Raw genomic sequence first — 20,217 nt, 5'->3', positions numbered from 1 at the left:
TGCTTCCTCGCTGTGTGACCTTGGGAAGTCACTTAACTTTTCTGGGCTTCGGTTTCCTCATCTAGGTAAATGCAAAGATCACAGCATTCACACTGCTAAAAAACAGGATGACTGTCAAGTGGGATTTTGCAAATGTCAGCGTGTCCCCAGGCTGCCCCAGACCCTCCTCTCCAGGGAGAAAATTCTAGCTGATAGCCACTCCCTGGGTTACCCCTACACTGGAATTGCATCTTAACTGTGGTGTCTAAGAGAAGACATCCCTTCATTTTCTCATTTTATGGTTCCTGTGACTGGGTGAGAATATTCACATCTTACCCAAAAGGTTAACATCTATTAACCAAAAGGTCGGCTGGAGAGGAGGTGGAGTAAATTAAGTAGAGAAACAGAATGAGAATCCTTTTCTACAGGAGTCTCTGCGGGTAAGCTGGGCAGATAGGCACGGGAGCAGCCGAGCAGAGGGTGTGGATGCATTTTATGACCAGGTGGGAAGGGGGCCGGGAGGGAGGGGGGCTTTGTCGGGTGGGTGTGTGCTCTCCCACCCATGACGAAGTGGGGATGCACAGCAGAAGCATATCTCATAAAGCACTGACACTTAGCCATTGGCAGGCTTCAAGCGAGTGTGACCTCTAAGGTCCCACAGGACCCCACACTCCAGAAGAGCCTGCACTTGGTTCCATGCTCTCATGTTGCCATCTTGAAATCCTTAATGTTTGAAGCTACTAGGGCTCTGCAAATTATGTGCAGGTCATACCTGCAGGTGTCTAAGCCTTCGAGGGGAGGGAAAAGACTTCTTTAAAAAAGTAGACTCCACACCCAATGTGGAGCCTGAAGTGGGGCTTGAACTCACGACCCTGAGATCAAGACCTGAGCTGAGATTAAGAGTCGGCTGCTTCACTGACTGAGCCACCCAGGTGCCCCCCCAACTTTTTTTTTTTTTTTTTTTTTTGGTGAGGGCAAAGACTTTTAAAAGCAGCCTTTCCACGAACACCGGGAATAGGTCTCGGGAGAAGCAGCTCTAGGCAGTTTAGGTGGGAATTCCAAGGGGACTTATAGTGGATTCTTAGCAAGTCCTTGGGGGGACCTGGCAGCGTGGTCACCAGGAAATCAGTTCCCTAGGACTGAGAGGAGACATCCTCTGCCTCTCTCCCCGCTTCCCTCCCCTGCTCCATCCCTATTTTCCGACTTTTCTAGCTATCTCCAGGTGATTGATCTCTGTCAGAGGAGAACTCCTGGAGGCTGGAAGTGTGACCCTCTGTCCTCCCCTTATATTAGTAAATATGAGGGACATGGGCTGGTTCTGAGACAAAACCAAAGCGAAATTCCCAGCAGGCATGCTTATCTCTGTGAGAGGGGTTGGGAAACTGGGAGGGCCAGCTCCCTTTGGGGAAGACAAGGGAAGTTTAAAAGAAGCTCAGGGAGAAGGGTGTTGGGGCCAAACCCAACCAGATGAAATGCCACCAGATGAAAACCAAGGATTCGACAGAAACAAACAACAATAATGACAAAGCCAACTGCAGAATGAGGAAACATGGGCATGTTAGCTGAGTCCGACCTTCCTCTCAACCTGTGTGCGGGGTGAAGCCTCGTGAACTGGGGCTGCAGTAACACAACCCCTGTGCAGGTCACACAGAGGAATAGCACAGAGAGGGAGCTCTATTGCTCCAAGACTTTCGGGTTTATATTCTTTACAGATCAATATCAGCAAATGCTGAACTTGCCCCCTTGCCATCAAGACTCAAAATGTGGGCTCCATCTTTACTTGCTCGTCCTAGGGCCTGTGAGTCCTGTCAGTAAAATCCTGTAAGTCCCTCTGTCCAAGATCACTTGCTTTTATCCCTCCTCCATATGCCTGCAGCGACCCTCTGAGTTCAGGCACCTTACTTCTTGCTGTTTCTATTGTAAGAGTATTTGGTCTCTGGAGAGCCAACTGTATGCATATCTGCTTTAAAAAACTCCTCCTCTACTCAAAAATCATCAGAGGCTCCCATTGTTAAACTTCATATTTTGGCTTTCAAAAGCCCATCCATAATTTTTTTTTTTTTTTTTTTTTTTTTAAGATTTTTTTTTTTTGAGAGAGAGAGAGAGCACATGAGAGGGGGGGAGGGTCAGAGGGAGAAGCAGACTCCCTGCTGAGCAGGGAGCCGGATGCGGGACTCGATCCCGGGACTCCAGGATCATGACCTGAGCCGAAGGCAGTCGCTTAACCAACTGAGCCACCCAGGCGCCCCAGCCCATCCATAATTTAATTCCAACCCAACACGTTCATATGGTGCTCTCTGTCTCCATCTCGGTCTCTCCCTCTCTCTCTCTCAGGATAGCCTATATTCTAGGCAGAATGTGTGGCTCACTATTTCCTGGTTTTCTAGCTAGCTTTGTGTCCTTGCTCATGAATCCCCTCATCTGGAAAACCCAAATGTGCCCACCCTCCAGATCCAGCTCCCTGTCGCCTCCCTCCTGCCCAGCTTACAGCCTCTGCACCTGACGCTGCTTCTCTAACCCACAACACCTTACACAGCCCATAGCACCTGTAGGCTCTCAGTGAACAGTACTGAAGAAACACACATTTCTTCTTTCTTCTTCTGTGCATCTCTACATCTAAATGCTGGCATTGTCCAGGGCGTATCTCCCCCTCATGCCTCCCTCTTCAATGTATGCACTTCTATGGGAGAGCTCATCAATTTCAGTCTCCTGGGCTTCAGAGACCATTCACATGCCAACAGCTGTCCAGTGCACATTGGCCGGTCCTCTCTCTTGAACCCCAGATAGACATAAAATGACTCCTATCCATCTCCATCCGGAATGCACTGGGTGGTGCCTGGAGGTGGTCCACAACCATCTCAGGTTTGGTATTTCCAATACTGAACTCATATATCTTCCAAATCTGCTCCATCCAACCACCCCTATTCCCTTCTGTATTCCCTCTTCTCACTCACTGTCATCCCAGCAGAATGCATTGTGGTGAGGCTTTCTTCATCAAATGCCATGTCCTGTCAGACCAACCTCTTAAATATCTCTTGTCTCTCTTGCATCCTTTCCATCCTCATGTTTGGACTTTGATCTTTACTTTCTTGAACTATTGCTATAGCTTCCTACCTGGTCTTCCCAGAGTGGCCTCTGCAGGGGACCTTTTATTCAATAGGCTGTCATGCTGATCAGAGGCAAATTAACCTGGGAGCTAATAATACCTCTTCCAAGGGGCCTAATTTTGTATTTGTAATTTTGTGCTCTTTTTCTTAAAAGGACCCTCGAACTGCATAAGCTTCAGAGTTCCCAAAGTCTTGCTCTTCCCTTGGTGACCAAAGAATATGAACTTTCTCAGGGCCTAAAAAAATAAAATATGAGTCGAGCCAAAACAAACAAAATATTATTGGCTATAAAATGAAAAGTTGCAAAATTGATATTGTCAATAGTAAGTATGTAATTGTCGACCAAACATTAACACAACATCCAGTTCATTAATTGTAAAATTTTAAACTCATAAAACTTGAATACATTTGAAAATGATTTGTGGGCTAGATCTTCTCCCTTGCAAGATTTCCCGAGTATGTCTGATGATTGTGAAGAAATCATAGCTAATCATAAGCTAATCATTTGCTCATACACAAATAACTTAAAAAGCAAAAATATAACATTTTTTTCCAAAAGTTTTTCCAGAAAAAAATGTATTTAAATGTAGAACTTAGTCACTTAGTCACATCCGTGGCATTCCCCCGAATGCTGCTAAGGAGGCTTAGTATTGAACACTTTGCAGAGCAATCGATTACCTGTCTCTTTCCCATACTACATTTACAGCCAAGTCTTATTCGCAGTAGTTACGTTCTATAAAGTTGCTGCAAACATCAAGTTAGCAAATACTGAATCATTGCTCCTAGGGGAAATATTGGCTTAGGTTCCTGTGGGCCTCTGGTCATGACATTTTTGTCAGTAGATCAATATATAAACTTGTTTTATGTACATTTCTGTTGGAAGACACCTAATTTAATGTATATTTGTTAAAAATAATTAATCACATGCAATATTTCTGTTTAATAAAACACCAGCTGAGAAGGGTTTAACAGCTTTCTGACCCTGGATAATGTTACTATAAATTTCCTTGGCTCTTAACTTCACAATCCTGTCCACTATATTGTGGTGGTTGTTTTTCACATCAGTTGTCACTTCATGAATTCATAAGTTCAGCTACTTCTCTGTAGCTTCATCAGGCATTCTAGTTATTACTTTAGCATTTTCTAGAGCAGAATCACATACAGATCGGTGGTTTTCCTTTCTTTTTCTGAAAGTGCTGAATCATTGGTTCATTGACATTGAACTCATGCCTGAAGGAAACTTATTGAGCAGTTGCCGTTTCTCCATAAGTACCTCATAGCCTTCTTGTGCTTAGAACACTAGAGAGCTTTCCAGCACTATACTTGGGGGCCATTTAAAATAGTGAAATCACCAATGAAAAGCACAAAAATAGGAAAAATGTGGCACTAAATAGATTGCGACGAAGAGACTTGTTAGCAGTATGGCAGCTGAAACAAGAAGGCAGAACATTGCCTTGTTTGACCTCGGCTGGGACCGTGCTTGAAGCAGCTCAAATCCCACCCCTATGCCATGCTAGTCTGCAGATGGCTATGAAAGTACCATGAGAATTTGCTTGCAAATATGGAAGCCACAAGTCATGAAGATTGACTGTTACTATTTGAGAACAGGCTCTATGTCCTAGTGTTTCCTATCCCTAGTGCTTAGCATACAGGGAATTAAACAGGTAACTGTGGAATAAATAAATGAGGAAAGCTCAATGTCCTCTCCTTTCTTGGATCATCCTTACTGGAGTTGAACACTCTGCTCCTGAGCTCCACACTGATCCTTCTCTTTATTACATCATAGAGGTGGATGAATCCATCTACAGAGGCAGACAGATCAGTTATTCACATACCCAATGAATAGATGCTTTTAATTTTATTTAGTGTTATTTCTTTTAAAAATATTGCCTCCCTTACTAGATGGTGAAGTCCTGAAAGACACAATCTCTATCACATTTGTTGATTTATTTTTAATGGACTGAAAATTTGGATCAGAGGACCTCTGAAACTCTCCCATTGCTAAAATTATTATTACGGGCAAAGCTTGAGCCATTCATCAAGCGATTTACAGACAAATGTAATCAAACCACTTAGAAGAATTTTACATTGTATTCCCTGCAAATGACATAGAGCTTTGTGCATGGTAAACACTCAATAAATCTTCATTAAATTGAAATGTAGTTAAATCATAGGAATGAATGATACGTCCTTAATCTGCAAACTGTAGCAGCTCTTGGTACCAGCACACATGGGTGTGTGTATCCTTTTTCGGGATATGTAGGCTGGTGGCCTGACACTCTAGCCAGGTTACTTTTCAGAGACAGAGACTAGTTGAAAAGTTCAGCTATATTTCTATCTAAGCAAACTTCTAATTTGTAATTTTACTATAAGATCTCATTAAAGGGAAACATTTTTTTTTTCCCTCAGCGATATCAAAGATTTCCTTTGCAAATAAGAGAAGAAAATAAATGAAGGTTTATAGCTCAAGGAGAAAATAATAATTGTACTGTTTGGAAGAGAAGCTAATGATGAGAGATTATAGGGAGAATTTGTGCAGGGACAGGAATAATTTATGTGACAGGAAATGATGACCCTGTGAGTGTTTAAGAAACAAGAAGAATGCCTGTCAGAAATGGTCCCTGGTGAGCCTGAGGAAGGCTTGGCACCTGGGGGCAGGGCACGGGGATGGATGTCAGTGTGTCCAGGCCTCCCTGATGGTAAAACTCGCCTGAAGCACCTGTTTAAGTACCCACGAACCAGATCTCATCCTGGCAGCAGGTGGGCATTTTTGTTTGTTTTAAACAAGGGATCCAGGTGAATCCTACCTCAGGAAAGTTTGGGAAGCTCTGGAGCCTGGAAGACTTCTGAGGCCCCTTCAGTTGAAGCCCCAGAGGCTCCTGCATTAGCCCCACGTACTCGCAGTCATACTGCGCGAGCCCCTTATGCCAACAGAGACATACTAGCTGATAAGATCTCCTATAGGCACCAACTTTCCAAAACTGTTTCCTCCTACAAGGCATCACCTTGAGGTTACAATAAAATCACCTGACTATATTGACTCTTCTCATCTTCTCAATGCTAAAATGTGGTAATTTATGGGCTTAGTCACTGAGATGAACCACGCCTGTGCAATCGGGAGGATGTTCTAGGGTGGCCCTGCTTGCCCAAGGACATGCCGGGAGCTGCAGGCTGGGTGGCAGACTTATCCCTTGAATGCATCACCCAGCTCAGAGCGAAAATGAGTTTGCCCCCATCCTCTCAAAGGACTGAGTGGCTCTGGCCACCCCTGTGGCCCGGGCCAACCTGCCAAGGGACTTGGTACAACTAGCCCCGTTTGAAAGGATGCTGGTCCTACATTTCCTAGGACCAGAGATGGGAAGCAGGGTCTTATAATCAAATTTTGTTTTTAGATGAATGTTTCTGGTAATTAATAACAAGAATTCAATGCACCCACCAAAAAGAAAATTAACCTGCATAGCTCTTCCTGTGGAGGGAAATGTGGACATGCAATGTGCCGATCTAAGAGTCACGCTGGAACACACAGATTCTTGGGCTCGCCCATCTGTACCTGCGTCACAGGGCTCGGAAGCACTGCGACATGGAATGTCTGCAACAGACTCCACGTTTGGCACTTCCTGAACTCGGGCCCCACGCCCGGAGATCGTGTCGAAATGTAGATTCTGATTCTGTAGGTCGAGAGTGAGGTCTGAGGTTCTGCCTTTCTAACAACCTTGCAGATGATACCATGGATCATAAGAGGAGGGAGGAGAACAAGTAAGAAGAATCTGGAGAAAGCATGAGAAAGGCTGAGAAAAGAAGGAGGAGGAGGCCCAGAGCCAGGAGAGGATGCCCCAGATGACAGCATAGGCCTGTGGGAATAGCCAAGCATGCACTCTCTGCTTGCACAATAGAGTTACCTGGGGAGCTCTGAAAATTAATGATGTGTGGGTCCAACACTCAGAAACTCTGATTTAATCGATCTGAGGTTTGGTCCGGGAATTGGGATTTTCAAAAGGTCCCCAAGTGGTTCTAATGTGCACCGAGGTGGCCATCTGCTTCTCTAGCACAATGATCTAGGGATGGGACGTAGGGAGAATGATCTCAGGGGAGCACTGCGATAAGCCCAGTCAACGTGCGATGGTGGGGAGGAGGGGAGCTGGTGAATGCAAGTGGTGGAAGTCAAGTGCAGTCCTTGTTTTATTTTTACCTCCGGGAGGACTCAATGGGGAGGAACAGAAAAAGCATAGGATTTTTGGGTAAATGTTATTCATGGCTCACTCAGCCTTGAGACTGTGTCCCTGAGGACTGTGGCTCAAGGGCTCACCTGCTGTCTCTTAGAGTGTAGGGTAGAGGCACAGTCTGTGCGGTTCGGCCCGGAGAGCCGATGACAGGCAGGGCCTCCGGGATCCTGGTAGTTTCTGTAAAGGCAGTGGAGGGCACGAGAAGACTGGGGTGGGCATTGGAGGGATCTGGGCTCTGGACAGCGTGGCCACTTGACTCCTGGGAAGCTGAGCTGTCTCTTGCCCTCTTGGCAACAGACCGGAATCACAGACTAAAATATCAGCTCCTGGGTATTAACCAGATTCTGGTTTAATAAGTCTGGAATGGGACCCGGACATCAACATTTTTAAAGTTCCCTAGGTAATGCCAGTGTGAAGTTGGGACCTACTTGCTCTGAGCCCTATGGAGCTGTCTCAGGCTCCAGCCCTGCCCACACCTCCTTTGCTGCAGACTCAAGAGAATGTGCCAGAATGTATTAGTTTCCTATTTCTGCTGTAACAAGTGACCATAAACCTAGTGGCTTCAACAGTCATTAGCCTTACAGTTCTGGAGGTCAGAAGTCGGACATGGGTCTCCCCGGAAGGGCTGTGTTCCCTTCTGGAGGCTCTGGGGTGGGGGTGGGGGGCCCACTCCGTTGTCTTTTCCATCTTCTAGAGGCTGCTTGCATTCTTTGCTCATGGCTCCCTTCCCCCATCTCCAAAGCCAGCAGTCGTCTATCTCCGACCGCTCTTCCATAGTCAGATGTTCCTCTGACTGATAACAGCAGGGAAAGGTTCTCCGCTTTCAAGGTCACATGTGATTAGATGGGGACACTGGATAATCCAGGATAATCTCCCCATCTCAGGGTCCTTAACTTTAATCACATCTACAGAGTCCCTTTTGCCATGTGAGGACAACATATTCATAGGTTCCAGGGACTCAGAGGTAGATGAGTTTGGGGGCCACTCTTCTGCCTGCCACACCTGTCCTGATAGTCGTTCTTCCCTCCACTCCGACCGTCCCCCACACGGTGGCTCAGCTGACCCAGGGAGCCTCTGGGCATCTTTCCTTCTGGAGAGGGTGACAGTGAGGGGGTGGGGGGAGCCGCTGAGGATACAGCTGCAGCTCTTCAGTCCGGGGCCGACAGGTAAGATGAGGAGGGATGTGCATGCCACCCCAGAGCCACTTTCCAAAACACTGGGCAGCTGTGACAGAACCATGAGCAAAGAAAAGTCTATTTCATTTTGAAATGAAGAAAAACCAGCATTTTGCTTTGTTCTATAACTGTTTTCCAACTGTTGATATCCTAGGGTTGATTACAGAGTTCAAAAGAACTTGTGCAATTCTATTCCATTTATCCTGAAACTGGAGACTAAAACAAAATCATCTTGAAGGTCAGGGGGCACTTAGCTGCCGTGAAAATGCAAGAGGCGTGGCTTCATTCATTCCGCAGGCTAGAGTTCACCGAACAGCTACTTGCTCTGGCTGTTCTTTCACTCAGCCTTTCTGAGTCCCCTTTGGTATTAAGTGCGATCATGAGCCTGTTGCTGTGTACTTCTCCATTAGAACTCATGTGCCAGATGAGGGCTCGGTCCTTGGCTTTTTGTCTAAGGATAGTGTCTCCGTCTTCAGCGTGGTGGAAAGCCTCACTTATCAGAAGCTTTTTGGGCAGATGAGCAAAATCTTTGCTTTGAAGTCAATTCTGTTTGACATTTTAGGAATTAACCCAAGATTTAATATTTGTCCTCTCCCCAGAGGTCATGCATTTCACTGTGTGCTCTTGGGAAAGTCACTCAACCTCTCTGAGGGCAGCACTGGCCTCTCCTTGGAGGGCTCATCCTTGATGGGCTGGTCATTTCTTTTAGAGCCTCATTTCCTCTCTATCACCAGGAGGTGGAAGCAGGATCTTCCTATGGCCCCAAGGCTCTGTGATTCTGAGAGAGCAGGGCTGATCCCAGTGATGGTAAGGTGGGCATTGCACCAGGAGAAGAATCAGATTCCCAACCGGCCAAGCATTGGCTCTTCCTGCTTTTCCTTTTCCAGAAACACAGACCCCATATCTGCGTTGACTCCTGCCTCCTCCCCTTTTCCGCCCCACTCCCTCCCTCTCTGGGCACTAAGACCATTTGGTAAAGAAAGGATTGGAGGGAGCCCCTCAAGGAGAAAGCCAGGAGGCTGAAATCAAGCAATTTCACTTGCGCACGAGGATTTCCCCTCGTGCCTCATCACACCCTTCTTATACCGCCCTCCAATTTATTGTGTTCCCCACATTCCACTGAAGGATGCATCACCTCCGTGCAAAACATCATGTTGTTACTAATCACCCCACCTCCCGTCCCCACCTATTTCTAACCGGAACCGAGGCTGGAAGGAAGGGAGAAGCGGCTCATCTAGTCTGTTAGCCCAACATTCATTTATTGGGTGTCTTCCGAGTACAGAGGCAGTCACTGAATCACAGACTGTCAGGCTGCCGGAGCCCTAATACATCATCCCATCCACCCCCAGTACTTTATAGATGGCAGTGCTCCCATGGAGAGGTCAAAGCACCTGCTTCAGGTCACCCAGCAGTGCTCAGGCCAGAATTCAAGATATCCTGTCACTAGTTCATTGTGCTTTCCCCTGTGCCCTGTGGCTTAAGGAGGGTGCTGATGATTGATTCGCTTCTGTGGGCATAAAGTGAAGGAAAACAGACACCATTTCTCTGAAGAGCTCCGAATTAATAAGGACCGGGGATGCAAAAAAGATGAATAGCAAGGCATTTTTAGAAAGTGAAATTGGAAAGCATGGAGGTAACTCTCTCCTGCAAATGGTGATCACATTAGGAAAACGTGGGGGGAAATGGTCTTCTGGGGGCGGGGAGGAGCCTTTACTGAATTGGTTTTCCTTCCTTGCTACATTGGCTCGTTCATCCACCTTCTGATTGGCACACACTTTTCTCCTGCCATTTTTCTTTTCCTTGACATATTTATTACCTTATTTTCATATTATACTATAAACCTTAGTATACACAGCTTTTAAAGCAGATATTTTTAATGCAAGATGACACACCAAGCTTTGAACCCCCCCAATAAAATTGACCGGGGACATCTGGTACTAAAATCCTTGCATATCCTCCCCAGAGGAGACTGCTCTCTGTTTGCTATCTTTAAAAAGTAGTGCAGGAATGAAAATAGGCTGACATTTTGAAAACAAGAAAACAATCACCAAAAAAAAAAAAAAAATCCTATTTTTCTACTTCAAGTTAAAGTCCTCAAGATAGACCCTTTGACATCGAGAGTTGACATTTGCAGCAATTGGTTATTGTCATCTATTTGACTCTGACTATATACAAGTGCCAGGTAACTCATCTACTAATTTTTCTTCACAGGAACAGGAGACAGTACTACATGTGTTATTGGGATTTAATGCTAAAAATACAAACGTTATATGTTCTTATGAAAATAAAGGGTTTTTGATTATTTCTTTTGACAGTTCAAAAATCAATATTCTAGGGCCTTTGATAGAACAACCTTGGTTAAAATACTGCTCCTGGAGATCCTTGGGAAATTTTGAAGGATCTGGAGACCCTCTGTTGTCAGGTATAAATGTTTTTACTTTTTGAGGGGGGGGGCAGGCAAATAAGCTGGGGCCACGGCTTCTCAGCAAGAGGCACCAAGGTCTATGTTAGTTTCCACTGTTAAGGTTAAGCTGAAGATCTGTGGGGAAGGAGGGTTCATATTGTGTCTGAGGGTCCTTTGTGGAAAGTGAGACCATTATCCTGCCCTTAATGGTTCCTGGTCAAAAGTCCATCTATCATTTGAGATCTGTGCTTGTTTGCTCTTCCGATTGTTTGCTTATTATCTGTTAACATCTGTATATCGGCGTTTAGGGAGAAACCTATTATTATGAAATAAGATTGACTTATTACCCCCAATAAGAGAAAAGGTTGAGCTTGGATGTCAGTATGAATGCTCAATTTCTACCCTAACTAGAATAATAGGATGGACTAGGGACAGTAACCTGGTGCTCAGCTGACTGATAGAGGCCACTCCCCTCCCCACCTAGTCTTCCCCATTACCTGGTAACCTTTTCCAGGACTAGCACAAAGGCCTAAAGCCATATGGAGAAAAGAGAAAGGTCAACCTATAGCACCGTATTTTCTAGGCGTCTTACCTATAGGTGGACAGAGCACAGGGTGCAGTCCACCTTCTTGGCTTACAGAAAAGGAAACTGAGGACAGAGAGGCGAAGCCCTGGCCCAAGACCACGTAGCTTGTTACTGGCTGAGCTAAGACTTGAATCCAGCTCTCCTCATTCCCAAATAAATATTCTCTCTACAAATCCTGAGTGCAAATGCCATTTACTTCTAAGTGTTCACTAACCTGTCCTTCCCTTCTGGAAGAGTCAGATTTCTTAAGTAGCACCTGAAATTGCTGCCATTTCTTTCATTTACATTTGTATTAGGGAAGAGGATGAATTTGTGCTATAGGACACGTTGGTATTATTTGTGGCACAAGATTCAGCATGTGGCATCACTCGGTTTCTGGATTAAGAACGGCACTTACCCATACTGAACAACGCCCATCAGTGGACCGCCAGGGCCAATGTCAAGAGCTTGGGCAATATCAGCCAGGAACTGCTTTTGGATTCGGAATCGGCGTTTGCCAATGCTCGAGCTCCCATCAATTAAAAATGACAAGTCAACTTTGCAGTCTGAGGAATGGAAAAGGGCTCTGTTATTCTGATGATCTCTCATTGCATTAACCCAGGCTTTCTCTCCTCTTTCTCCCCCAGGGCCCCCTGAGAATCCAATGCAAAGAAAGTAAAAAGTAATGGCAAGACGCAGGGTATATTCACTTATTTAAGTTCATAACAGATTTTCACTGGGCACCAAGGTCCTGGACACCTGGGCTAGCACTTATTTCTATAACTGCTTTAGAATTCTCTGTATCAGGGCGCCTGGGTGGCTCAGTTGGTTAAGCAACTGCCTTCGGCTCAGGCCATGATCCTGGAGTCCCTGGATCGAGTCCCGCATCGGGCTCCCTGCTCAGCGGGGAGTCTGCTTCTCCCTCTGACCCTCCCCCCTCTCATGTACTCGCTCTCTCTCATTCTCTCTCTCTCAAATAAATAAATAAAATCTTAAAAAAAGAATTCTCTGTATCAGCCAACTTAGAGCCTTCAGAAGCAATGGCCTCCCGGTCAAATATGGGAAAGCCCTGAGGATGGTTTCCCCGGCTCAGACCACTTCAGTGCAGACCCCCCAGATGTAGAATTCACCAAGATTGAGTCTCAGGAGCTTGCGGTCCCTTACCCTCATCTTAATTTTGTAGAATTATGTGTTGGGTGTTTATAAAGGTATGAAAAATTCTGCAAGGCCAGTGCTAAGGGGAGGGCAGGAATGGTAGAATGAGAAACTGATACCAGTTGTCTTCACTTCCCCAGGTGAGGCAACCGTAGAATTACCCACATATATCTACACATCTCAGGACTTGTTTGTAGCAAGCTTTGAATTTTTTCCTTTCTTTTAGTTGTGATAAGGACTAGGACAGTTGTTCTGGCTAGGATCTCTGGATATGAGGCTATGAGGAAGGCAGGGGGCTAAAAGCTCTTCTCAACCTTTCAAACGCTGCAGGAGTTGGTGGAAAGTCACATAAGCTAATAGTTAATGTCCTCTCTGCTCTCGATTGAAATTACATCATCTTAGTATGATAAAACTGATTATTCAATACTGTTCAGAAGTTCTTATTAGGAGGTATATATCCCTTTGGTAAAAAAAAAAAAAATGGGGAATGAATCATTGAACAGCTGCGATTTGGGAGACAAAAATATTTCAAAACAGAGTTCCATGGGGGAAAGAAAGAGAGAGGGACAGTAAAGGTAGGAATTTCTGGGCTGCAGTATCCACGAGGACATGCGAGCAGTGCTGTCCTTTCTGCCTTTCTGCAGCCGTCTGGACAAGCCTGGAACTCTCTAGGCTGCAGCACGATTGCCCAGGAGGCCACCACTAGGCTTCTCTTCTCTCCGATGCATGTTGCATTGCTTCTGTGCAACCGGGGTCTTCTCATTCCCCAGGAGGAGATCAGTAGGCAGGGAGGGATATAGGTATATATTAAACGAGAGCAAGAAATGGACATGAGTTGACACAGTGTTAAGCAGAATCGATAAGAGATACTTATTAAAGAGTGATACTGCAGAATTGGCAGATTAAGGAAAAAAGTTATATCTGAGAATGTGCTTCATCATCTTGCACTGGCGCCTGGCAATGAAAGGCAGAGGAGAAGTAGGCGATGACAGAGACCTCTCTGGGCCTGGCTGACTCTGCTCCATCTGGAATTAGTGCCTTGGCTCATTAGTGGATCTTGCAAACTTTTATTTCCTGTCTGCCTGGACATTCAGTGCCTGCCAACTCGTCCTGTTCAGCTGGCTTCCCCTGTCCTTTGCTGCCCCCAAACTGCCTATGCCAAAGCATGATCCTTGAGATGAAGATTGGAAGAATCAAATAAAAGCAAGAAGTGAGAGGCTTAATGATACCGTGGAAGCCTGGGAAAAAGCAGAAGAGAAGCAGAACTGTTCTAAGGCTTGTGATGTTGTACCCCACACAGGGCCAACCCCTTCTTCCCTGGGTCTGAGCTGGCAATGAGAATTGTTGCCAGCAGGTGGCAGTGGTGTTCTTCAGGGCCCCCTGCTCACCGCACCTGTGGTGGGCTGGAAATGAGGACTCCCAGGCTCCACCCAGATCTACAGAATCAGATCCCCATTCTAACAAGATCTCCAGGTGAACTGGGTGCACGTGAAAGTTTGAGACGTGCCCCTGGTCAGGGGTTTTCCTTCCAGCTGTCAGCAGATTAGCTCAATATGCTTTTTAAAATGAAAACTTTTTAAAAAAAATAACTTAATTAGAATGAGGCCCAAAGGTGATTTTCTTTTTAAATAAATAAAGCACATGGATTTTGAGTCTCTGTTTTGCTTCTTCATAGACAATTTTTTTCTTATTTCTTACATCTTGAGCTGTGCTCAGGATTGAAGTGCTCACTTCATAGCTAGGTTTTAAGAAGCTGAGATGCTCTCTATTTGCTTGGCTCTCTTTACTCACTACCCTGATGGCTGACATTGGAATCACTCATGCTCTCCATTTCCCACGATGCTTTACTGATCATAGTTTCAGCTCTGCGCGTGTGCTGAGACCTAGTGGCCTCCTCGTACTGAGAGGAAAACATGCCGATAGGAAGATGACATCAATACTACAGGATAGAACTGAGTCACTAAATGTTCAGCATGAGCAATTTATTACTGTCACAGAGGACAGAGGTTGGAGGACAAGGAAGAAAAAGAGTGTCCACAGGAATCAATCTACCAATTTTCTTAATTGCTTTGGTTTTCTCCAACATATGATTTTATAGATGAATACTCTGTGCTGTCCAATGCATTAGGCTAGTGTTTCTTAACCCTGGATATGTATCAGATTTGCTTATGCAGCTTCAACAAAGGAAGATGCCCGGGAATCACTCTGGGATGGGATTCTCAAGGTTTGACATGCAAAGAAATCACTTGATTCAGTAGGTCTGAGGTAGAGCATGAGATTTTGCATTTCTAACAAGCCCACAGGTGATGCTGATGTGGTCAACCTGTATCCCGGGTAGGAAGATCTAGGCTGAGGGTGATTCAGGAGGTATGAGCCAGGAATTGGGCATCTTGAGTTTTTAAAAATGTCTTCAGGTGATTCTCCTACATAGCTGGGTTGTGACTCCCAGCCCACGGGTGGCTGACTTGCAACGACTCTCTGAGGGAATCTGCAGGTGATCTCCTTGGCCTGCAACACTCAACTGCGTCTTGGTTTTCCTCTTTTTCCCTGATCCTTCCTTCCTGGTATCTTCAGGTGGCTTCTCCTCCACCTATTTAGTGCTGAAGTTCTTCAGGTGTAAGCCCTCTTGTTTCCCTCGGTCACCTTTCCTGTTTTCATAACCTTGGTTTTGAATCCTAGCTCATCATCTTCCAACTCTGAATTCCCAGGTGGGCTGCTCCTTCTCAAGTCAGATCTGGGTAGTCAACTGTCTACTAGACCGAATGTCTTGTGGAAGATGGCAGTCAGAAACGATCTCCCTGCCCCCACCTGCCCCATCCCAGTGGTCCTCATGGCAGCGCCCATTATCCCAGTTGCTCAAATCATCTTCGTCGGTTTCCTCTCTCACACCTCCACCTCCAAACCTCTAGATTCGTCCTTCTGAATTTGCCTATTTCTCCACATTTCCACCTCCAGCTCAGAGCTCTGTCTGCCATCCTGTTCACGGGGCCACTGACCCTGCTGGCAAGGCTGTCTCTTCCTTTAACCTCCTCCTTTGTCTCCCCTTTCCATCCCACCCTGTTGCCATGGTGATGTTGAAAAAATCTGATCCTTTCCCCTTCGTGCACACAGACAGTTTAAATCCTCCATAAGCTTCCCGTTCCCCTTAGAACAAAGTGACAGAAGAGAGGAGATAAATAGATCCAGGGTGGGAGAGAAGGGGGTTTGGGTGGGCTGAGTGTGGAGAGAGGGGAGCAGATCGGATATCACAGCACCTCTGGGTTTCCAGTTGTCAGTTCACTTACTTGCATCTCCCTGGGATACTGAATCCAAAGACTGTGTGCTTAATTCTTCTTTTGGAACAAATCCTGGAAAGAGCAGTAAAACTTTTGGTGACTTACAAGAACAGGAAGCATCTGGCCTTACCCCAGGGATGGGGACATAATGGATATTCACACCCAGCTTGGGGTTCGGGGGGAGACTTGGCTTAAGGCTGACTGTGCTCTTCTCCACACTGCCCCCGCCTTCAGAGGTAAGAATGAATTACTGACAGCCTACTAAAGACACGGGACTCTCCTGGGTGCTCAGGGGGTTTGAAGTCAGAAGACCAGGGTCTGTTCCCTACTGCCTGTTAACAGAGTCTGAGCCTTAGTTTCCTTACCTGCAAGCAGGAAACACTTGGCCAGTGTAAATTATCCCTCTGTAAAATTCTGAAAATCTCAAGGTCAGGGCATGGGTCTTGCTCATCATGTAAACCTTCACTGTGCCTACCCCATGTAGGTCCTTGGTCAACATTTGGTGATTGAGTCAATGAACAAAGATGGGTGAGACACATGGACAATCTAATGGCGGCAGATATAGACCAAAGGGAGGACCTAAGATCCCCAGTAACGCAAACAAGTAAGAGGGTCCAGAGAGCAATCCCTCCCCTCCACAGCCTGAGATTAGAGGTAAAGCTGCAAAAGGGTTTTGTGCTTTGAGAGTGTGCATGCGCGCGTGCGCGTGTGTGTAATTTCAGGCTCAGGAGTTTTCTTTAGAGCCATTTACATGGGAGCCAAGTTTACACATGTATCATTTAAGGGATTAAAGACAATCAATGAGAATCTTTTCAGGCTCAGGAAGGCCAGTGAGTTTCTCAGGGAGCACCAGAAGTTGGTCAGTTGGTCTCCCTGTTGTTGGGATGCCTGGGGGCACCCTCCCAGAGGCTCTGGGAGAGTGCTCGCTTCGGCAGCACATATACCAGAGGCTCTGGGAGAGGAGGAAGGTGCTGGAGGTTCTGCTCGCTCTTGGCTGCGGTGAGCTTTCTCTAAGTTTGTTAGTTTTTCCAATTTGCCAAGCACATGATTTCATCTTTCCATGAAAGGTCAATCTGCTCATCCCACTTCCTCACATCATTTTAAAAATTCGCTTTGGGTGTCTAACGGCATTTCTCAGCCAGAAGCCTCTCAGAGAAACTGTCCAAGGCTCCACGTTGGAGGGAGGGGGGAAGAAATGAGAGGCCAGCGTCCTTTCCTCCACCCCGTTTCTCCCTACCAGTAAAATCTGCCCTCAGACCGAGAGCTGGATTTGCTGTTGGAGTTTCAAACACTTAATTCAGTAAAAAGCGAACAACACCCATTCACGTGAAGGGAAAGCTGAATACCCCTCTGCAAAGAAAGAAGGGGAAATAGCAGGAAGTCAGGGTATGCTTCGAGATGGAATGAGCATTGAAGCCTCATTTGGGGGCGAGGAACCCACTCACTCCCGTTGTAGATCTTAGTCTTCACGTTTCTCATTTGTTACCCAATGGACAAGAGTGGCCTCTGCGCCACCCACTGGCTTGTCAGACTCTCCTAATTCTGTCATCCTATGTGTCTCCATCTAGTCATGGCCAGGAGGTTGGGCTGCATAATTACCTGCATCTAAAAGGACCGATCCAGGTTGCCACAAGTCCATTTCCCCTGATTTTCAAAATTAAAAAGAAGCAAACTTGTTATTTAGGTGAAACCAGCAGAAGCTCTCAAATGAACTTCCAGGATGATAACATTTTTCAGTTGTGGCAGAGAGTTCAGTAAAGGAACATGGGACCAGGCTTTAGAAGGCCACCTAAAACCTTTAGGATTTTTCTCTTGGAAAGCTCTGAAAACCAAAGACAGAAACATCTTTGCCTTTTCCATTCTTTCACTGTGCACCAAGAATCATAGAAAATAAGAATCTCAGGATTCGAGGGGGCCCAAAAGCTCACCCAATCCAAACCAATCTCCCCCAGCATGCTTCTACAACATCCCTACCAAGTGACTGCATGGCTGGTGCTTGAATACCTCCAGGGACAGGGAATTCATTACATATTCAACCAAGATAGTACATTCCTTCTTGGACCACTGAGACTGTTAGAAAATGTTTCATTGTATCGATCTGAAATCTTAATCCATCCCTCTATCCACGCTTATGAAGCACCCACTATGTGCCCAAAGTCATTTTAGGTACCTCTGACTTACCCATCTGTTTATGTTCTCTTCCTTAGAACGACACAGAACAAATCTAGGCCCCTTCAGAGGGCAGGTGGTCCCCTCATTTCCTGAGTATCTGCTTCTCACGCCATGCCACCTGTGCACTAAATAGCAAAGCGGCGCCTGGCCTTTCAGTAAAGTGTTGAACGCCCCCACTATAAGCTGGTGCTGATAAAGTAGAAGGGGTGGTCGGGAAGGGGTATTCTTACCCTGCAGTCCCTGACGGCTGTGGGGGGATCATGGCCAGGAAGCACTCAGAGGCAGCACAAATGTGTTATGAAGCCTCAGAAGGACACCAAAAATAGCTGTGTCTCTTCCTCTATCCCTTCTCTGCCCACCTCCCCAGCTCAGAAAGCTGAGGGCCTGATGAGCCCATCAGCTTGGCTGCATGCTGCAATGATGAACACGCTCAAAAGAAGTGGTATTTTCCTTCGTATGATGAGGATGTCAGGCTATTTTGAAAGGCAAGTCTGTGTTCGTGCACATTCTGAGTTCATGGCGAGAACGGAGTTTAATCTGGCTCAGCCATTAACCATGTGTATGACCTTAAACAAGTCACAGACCCTCTGTGAACCTTAATTTCTTTGGGAATAACATTTGCAGGTTGGGTGAGATGATCTCCCAGTTCAGATTTATGATTAATAGGTTTAAACCTTCTGCTTCTGTGTCGCCACCTGCTGGCAAAACACGCCCTTTCCCTAAAAAAAACCCCCAAACAGAACCCAAAAACCAGGGCTGGGGGCATCTCCGTTTTTGCTCCAGGCTCTCAGCCCCCTCGAATGCTACAGAGAATTACAATGCTGGGCATACTTCAGCAGGAGGGAAACAGTTCGCTGACAGCAAGGATCTCCAAGCCCTCATTCCTGTCCTGGGCGCCGGTCCTTCTGTTGGTGCCATTTATATTTGTTTGGGACAAGTATGAACCGAATCGCTTTTCTCCAAACGCCGAGGGCTGACAAATATTTGGACAGCTGAGACTTGGTGTTTTTGGACTTGGTAGTAATGGCACGTCAGTCTGTGGGAACGCTTACATTCTGGCGTCCAGGAGGAACCGGGTGATGGAGGATGAAAGGCAGGAGGAGGCCCATCCTGGGTCCACCAAACCCTAGCCGGGAGCCTGGGGGGCTCGCCCACCTTCTCCGACCCTAAGTCTTCTCCTGTGTAAAGCTGAGGTCGTAAACACGTGTCCTGACCTGCCTGCCACGGAGGGAAATGTGTACAAAATCACCCCGAAAGGGGTAAGGCAGTCTTAGGACACGAGCCCTAATGTGTGCGGCCGTGCTTGCTCGCTCGACTCCTCCACACCGTCCGCGTCCCGGAGAGACACTGGCTCCGAAGGATTCCCGTGGTAAAAACGTAGAACCACTAACACTGGCGAGAGCGCGCTCAGTGGCAGGCACTGACCGTGCCCGTGGCAACGGTAGTCACAATAACCCCGTGACTTGGGTGACAACCACGACCCCGTTTTAGGGGTGAGGAGACCGCTGCAGAGGGCGAGGTGGAGCTGCGCCGGGCGCCGGGCTTACCCCCCACTGTTTATCACTCCGGGAGTCGTCGAGCCGTGAGCATCGCAGGGTACTGGGTGAGGCCCCGAAGAGACCCCACCTGCCCCACTCCCCGTAACTCACGCTAAATGGGACGGCCCGACATCCCGCCTCGGAGATCCTGGTGATGATCTTCGCTCTGGTTCCAGCTTCTCTTCCCCGCCCATCTGGGAGCCACCAGCACAGGACCCAAGCGGGAGCGACGACACACGGCCCTCAGGGCTCTGAAGTCTCATGGGGCGGAAGCGCAGGTGGCCCGGAGCTTCTGCCCCAGAAATTCCCCTGGGGTGTGGGGGTGAGCAGGCGGCCGTCGAGGGGCAGCGGGCCTCCGGGGCGCCGCCGGTCGCCTCCGCCCCGCCTCCCGGTGGCCTGGCTTCCGGCCTCGCGCCGCCCGCTTCCCTCGGACGGCTCCCTCTTGCGGACGTGAACCGCCGCGCGCCCGGCCAGCAGCTGGCCGTGGGGTGTCCCCGCGCAGTGGCCCACGACACTGGTCTATCGAGGAGGCTGAGGACTGTCCGAGGTTCTGGCGCGAGCTGTCGTCCCGGCGAAGCATCCACGGTGCTGGGTTTGCACACGGGTTACCCTGCCCATCCACGG

General features: G+C 47.1%; 1 protein-coding gene across 1 annotated transcript in view; it reads right to left on the bottom strand.

The window, feature by feature from the left end:
* VIT (vitrin) overlaps nt 1-20,217 on the bottom strand; it is a 75,761-nt gene that overhangs the window by 10,520 nt on the left and 45,024 nt on the right. Inside the window, exons 10-12 of the mRNA XM_021697711.1 lie at nt 17,483-17,527; nt 15,893-15,955; nt 11,872-12,019 (exon numbers count right to left, since the gene is read on the bottom strand). Coding sequence (XP_021553386.1) covers nt 11,872-12,019; nt 15,893-15,955; nt 17,483-17,527 — 256 coding nt within the window. The remainder of the gene's footprint in view (nt 1-11,871; nt 12,020-15,892; nt 15,956-17,482; nt 17,528-20,217) is intronic.

This window comes from Neomonachus schauinslandi, chromosome 10 (genome assembly GCF_002201575.2).
Source record: "Neomonachus schauinslandi chromosome 10, ASM220157v2, whole genome shotgun sequence".
NCBI classification, from domain to species: domain Eukaryota; kingdom Metazoa; phylum Chordata; class Mammalia; order Carnivora; family Phocidae; genus Neomonachus; species Neomonachus schauinslandi.
Note: the sequence above shows the minus strand (reverse complement) of the source record. Positions and strands in the feature narration are given on the sequence as shown.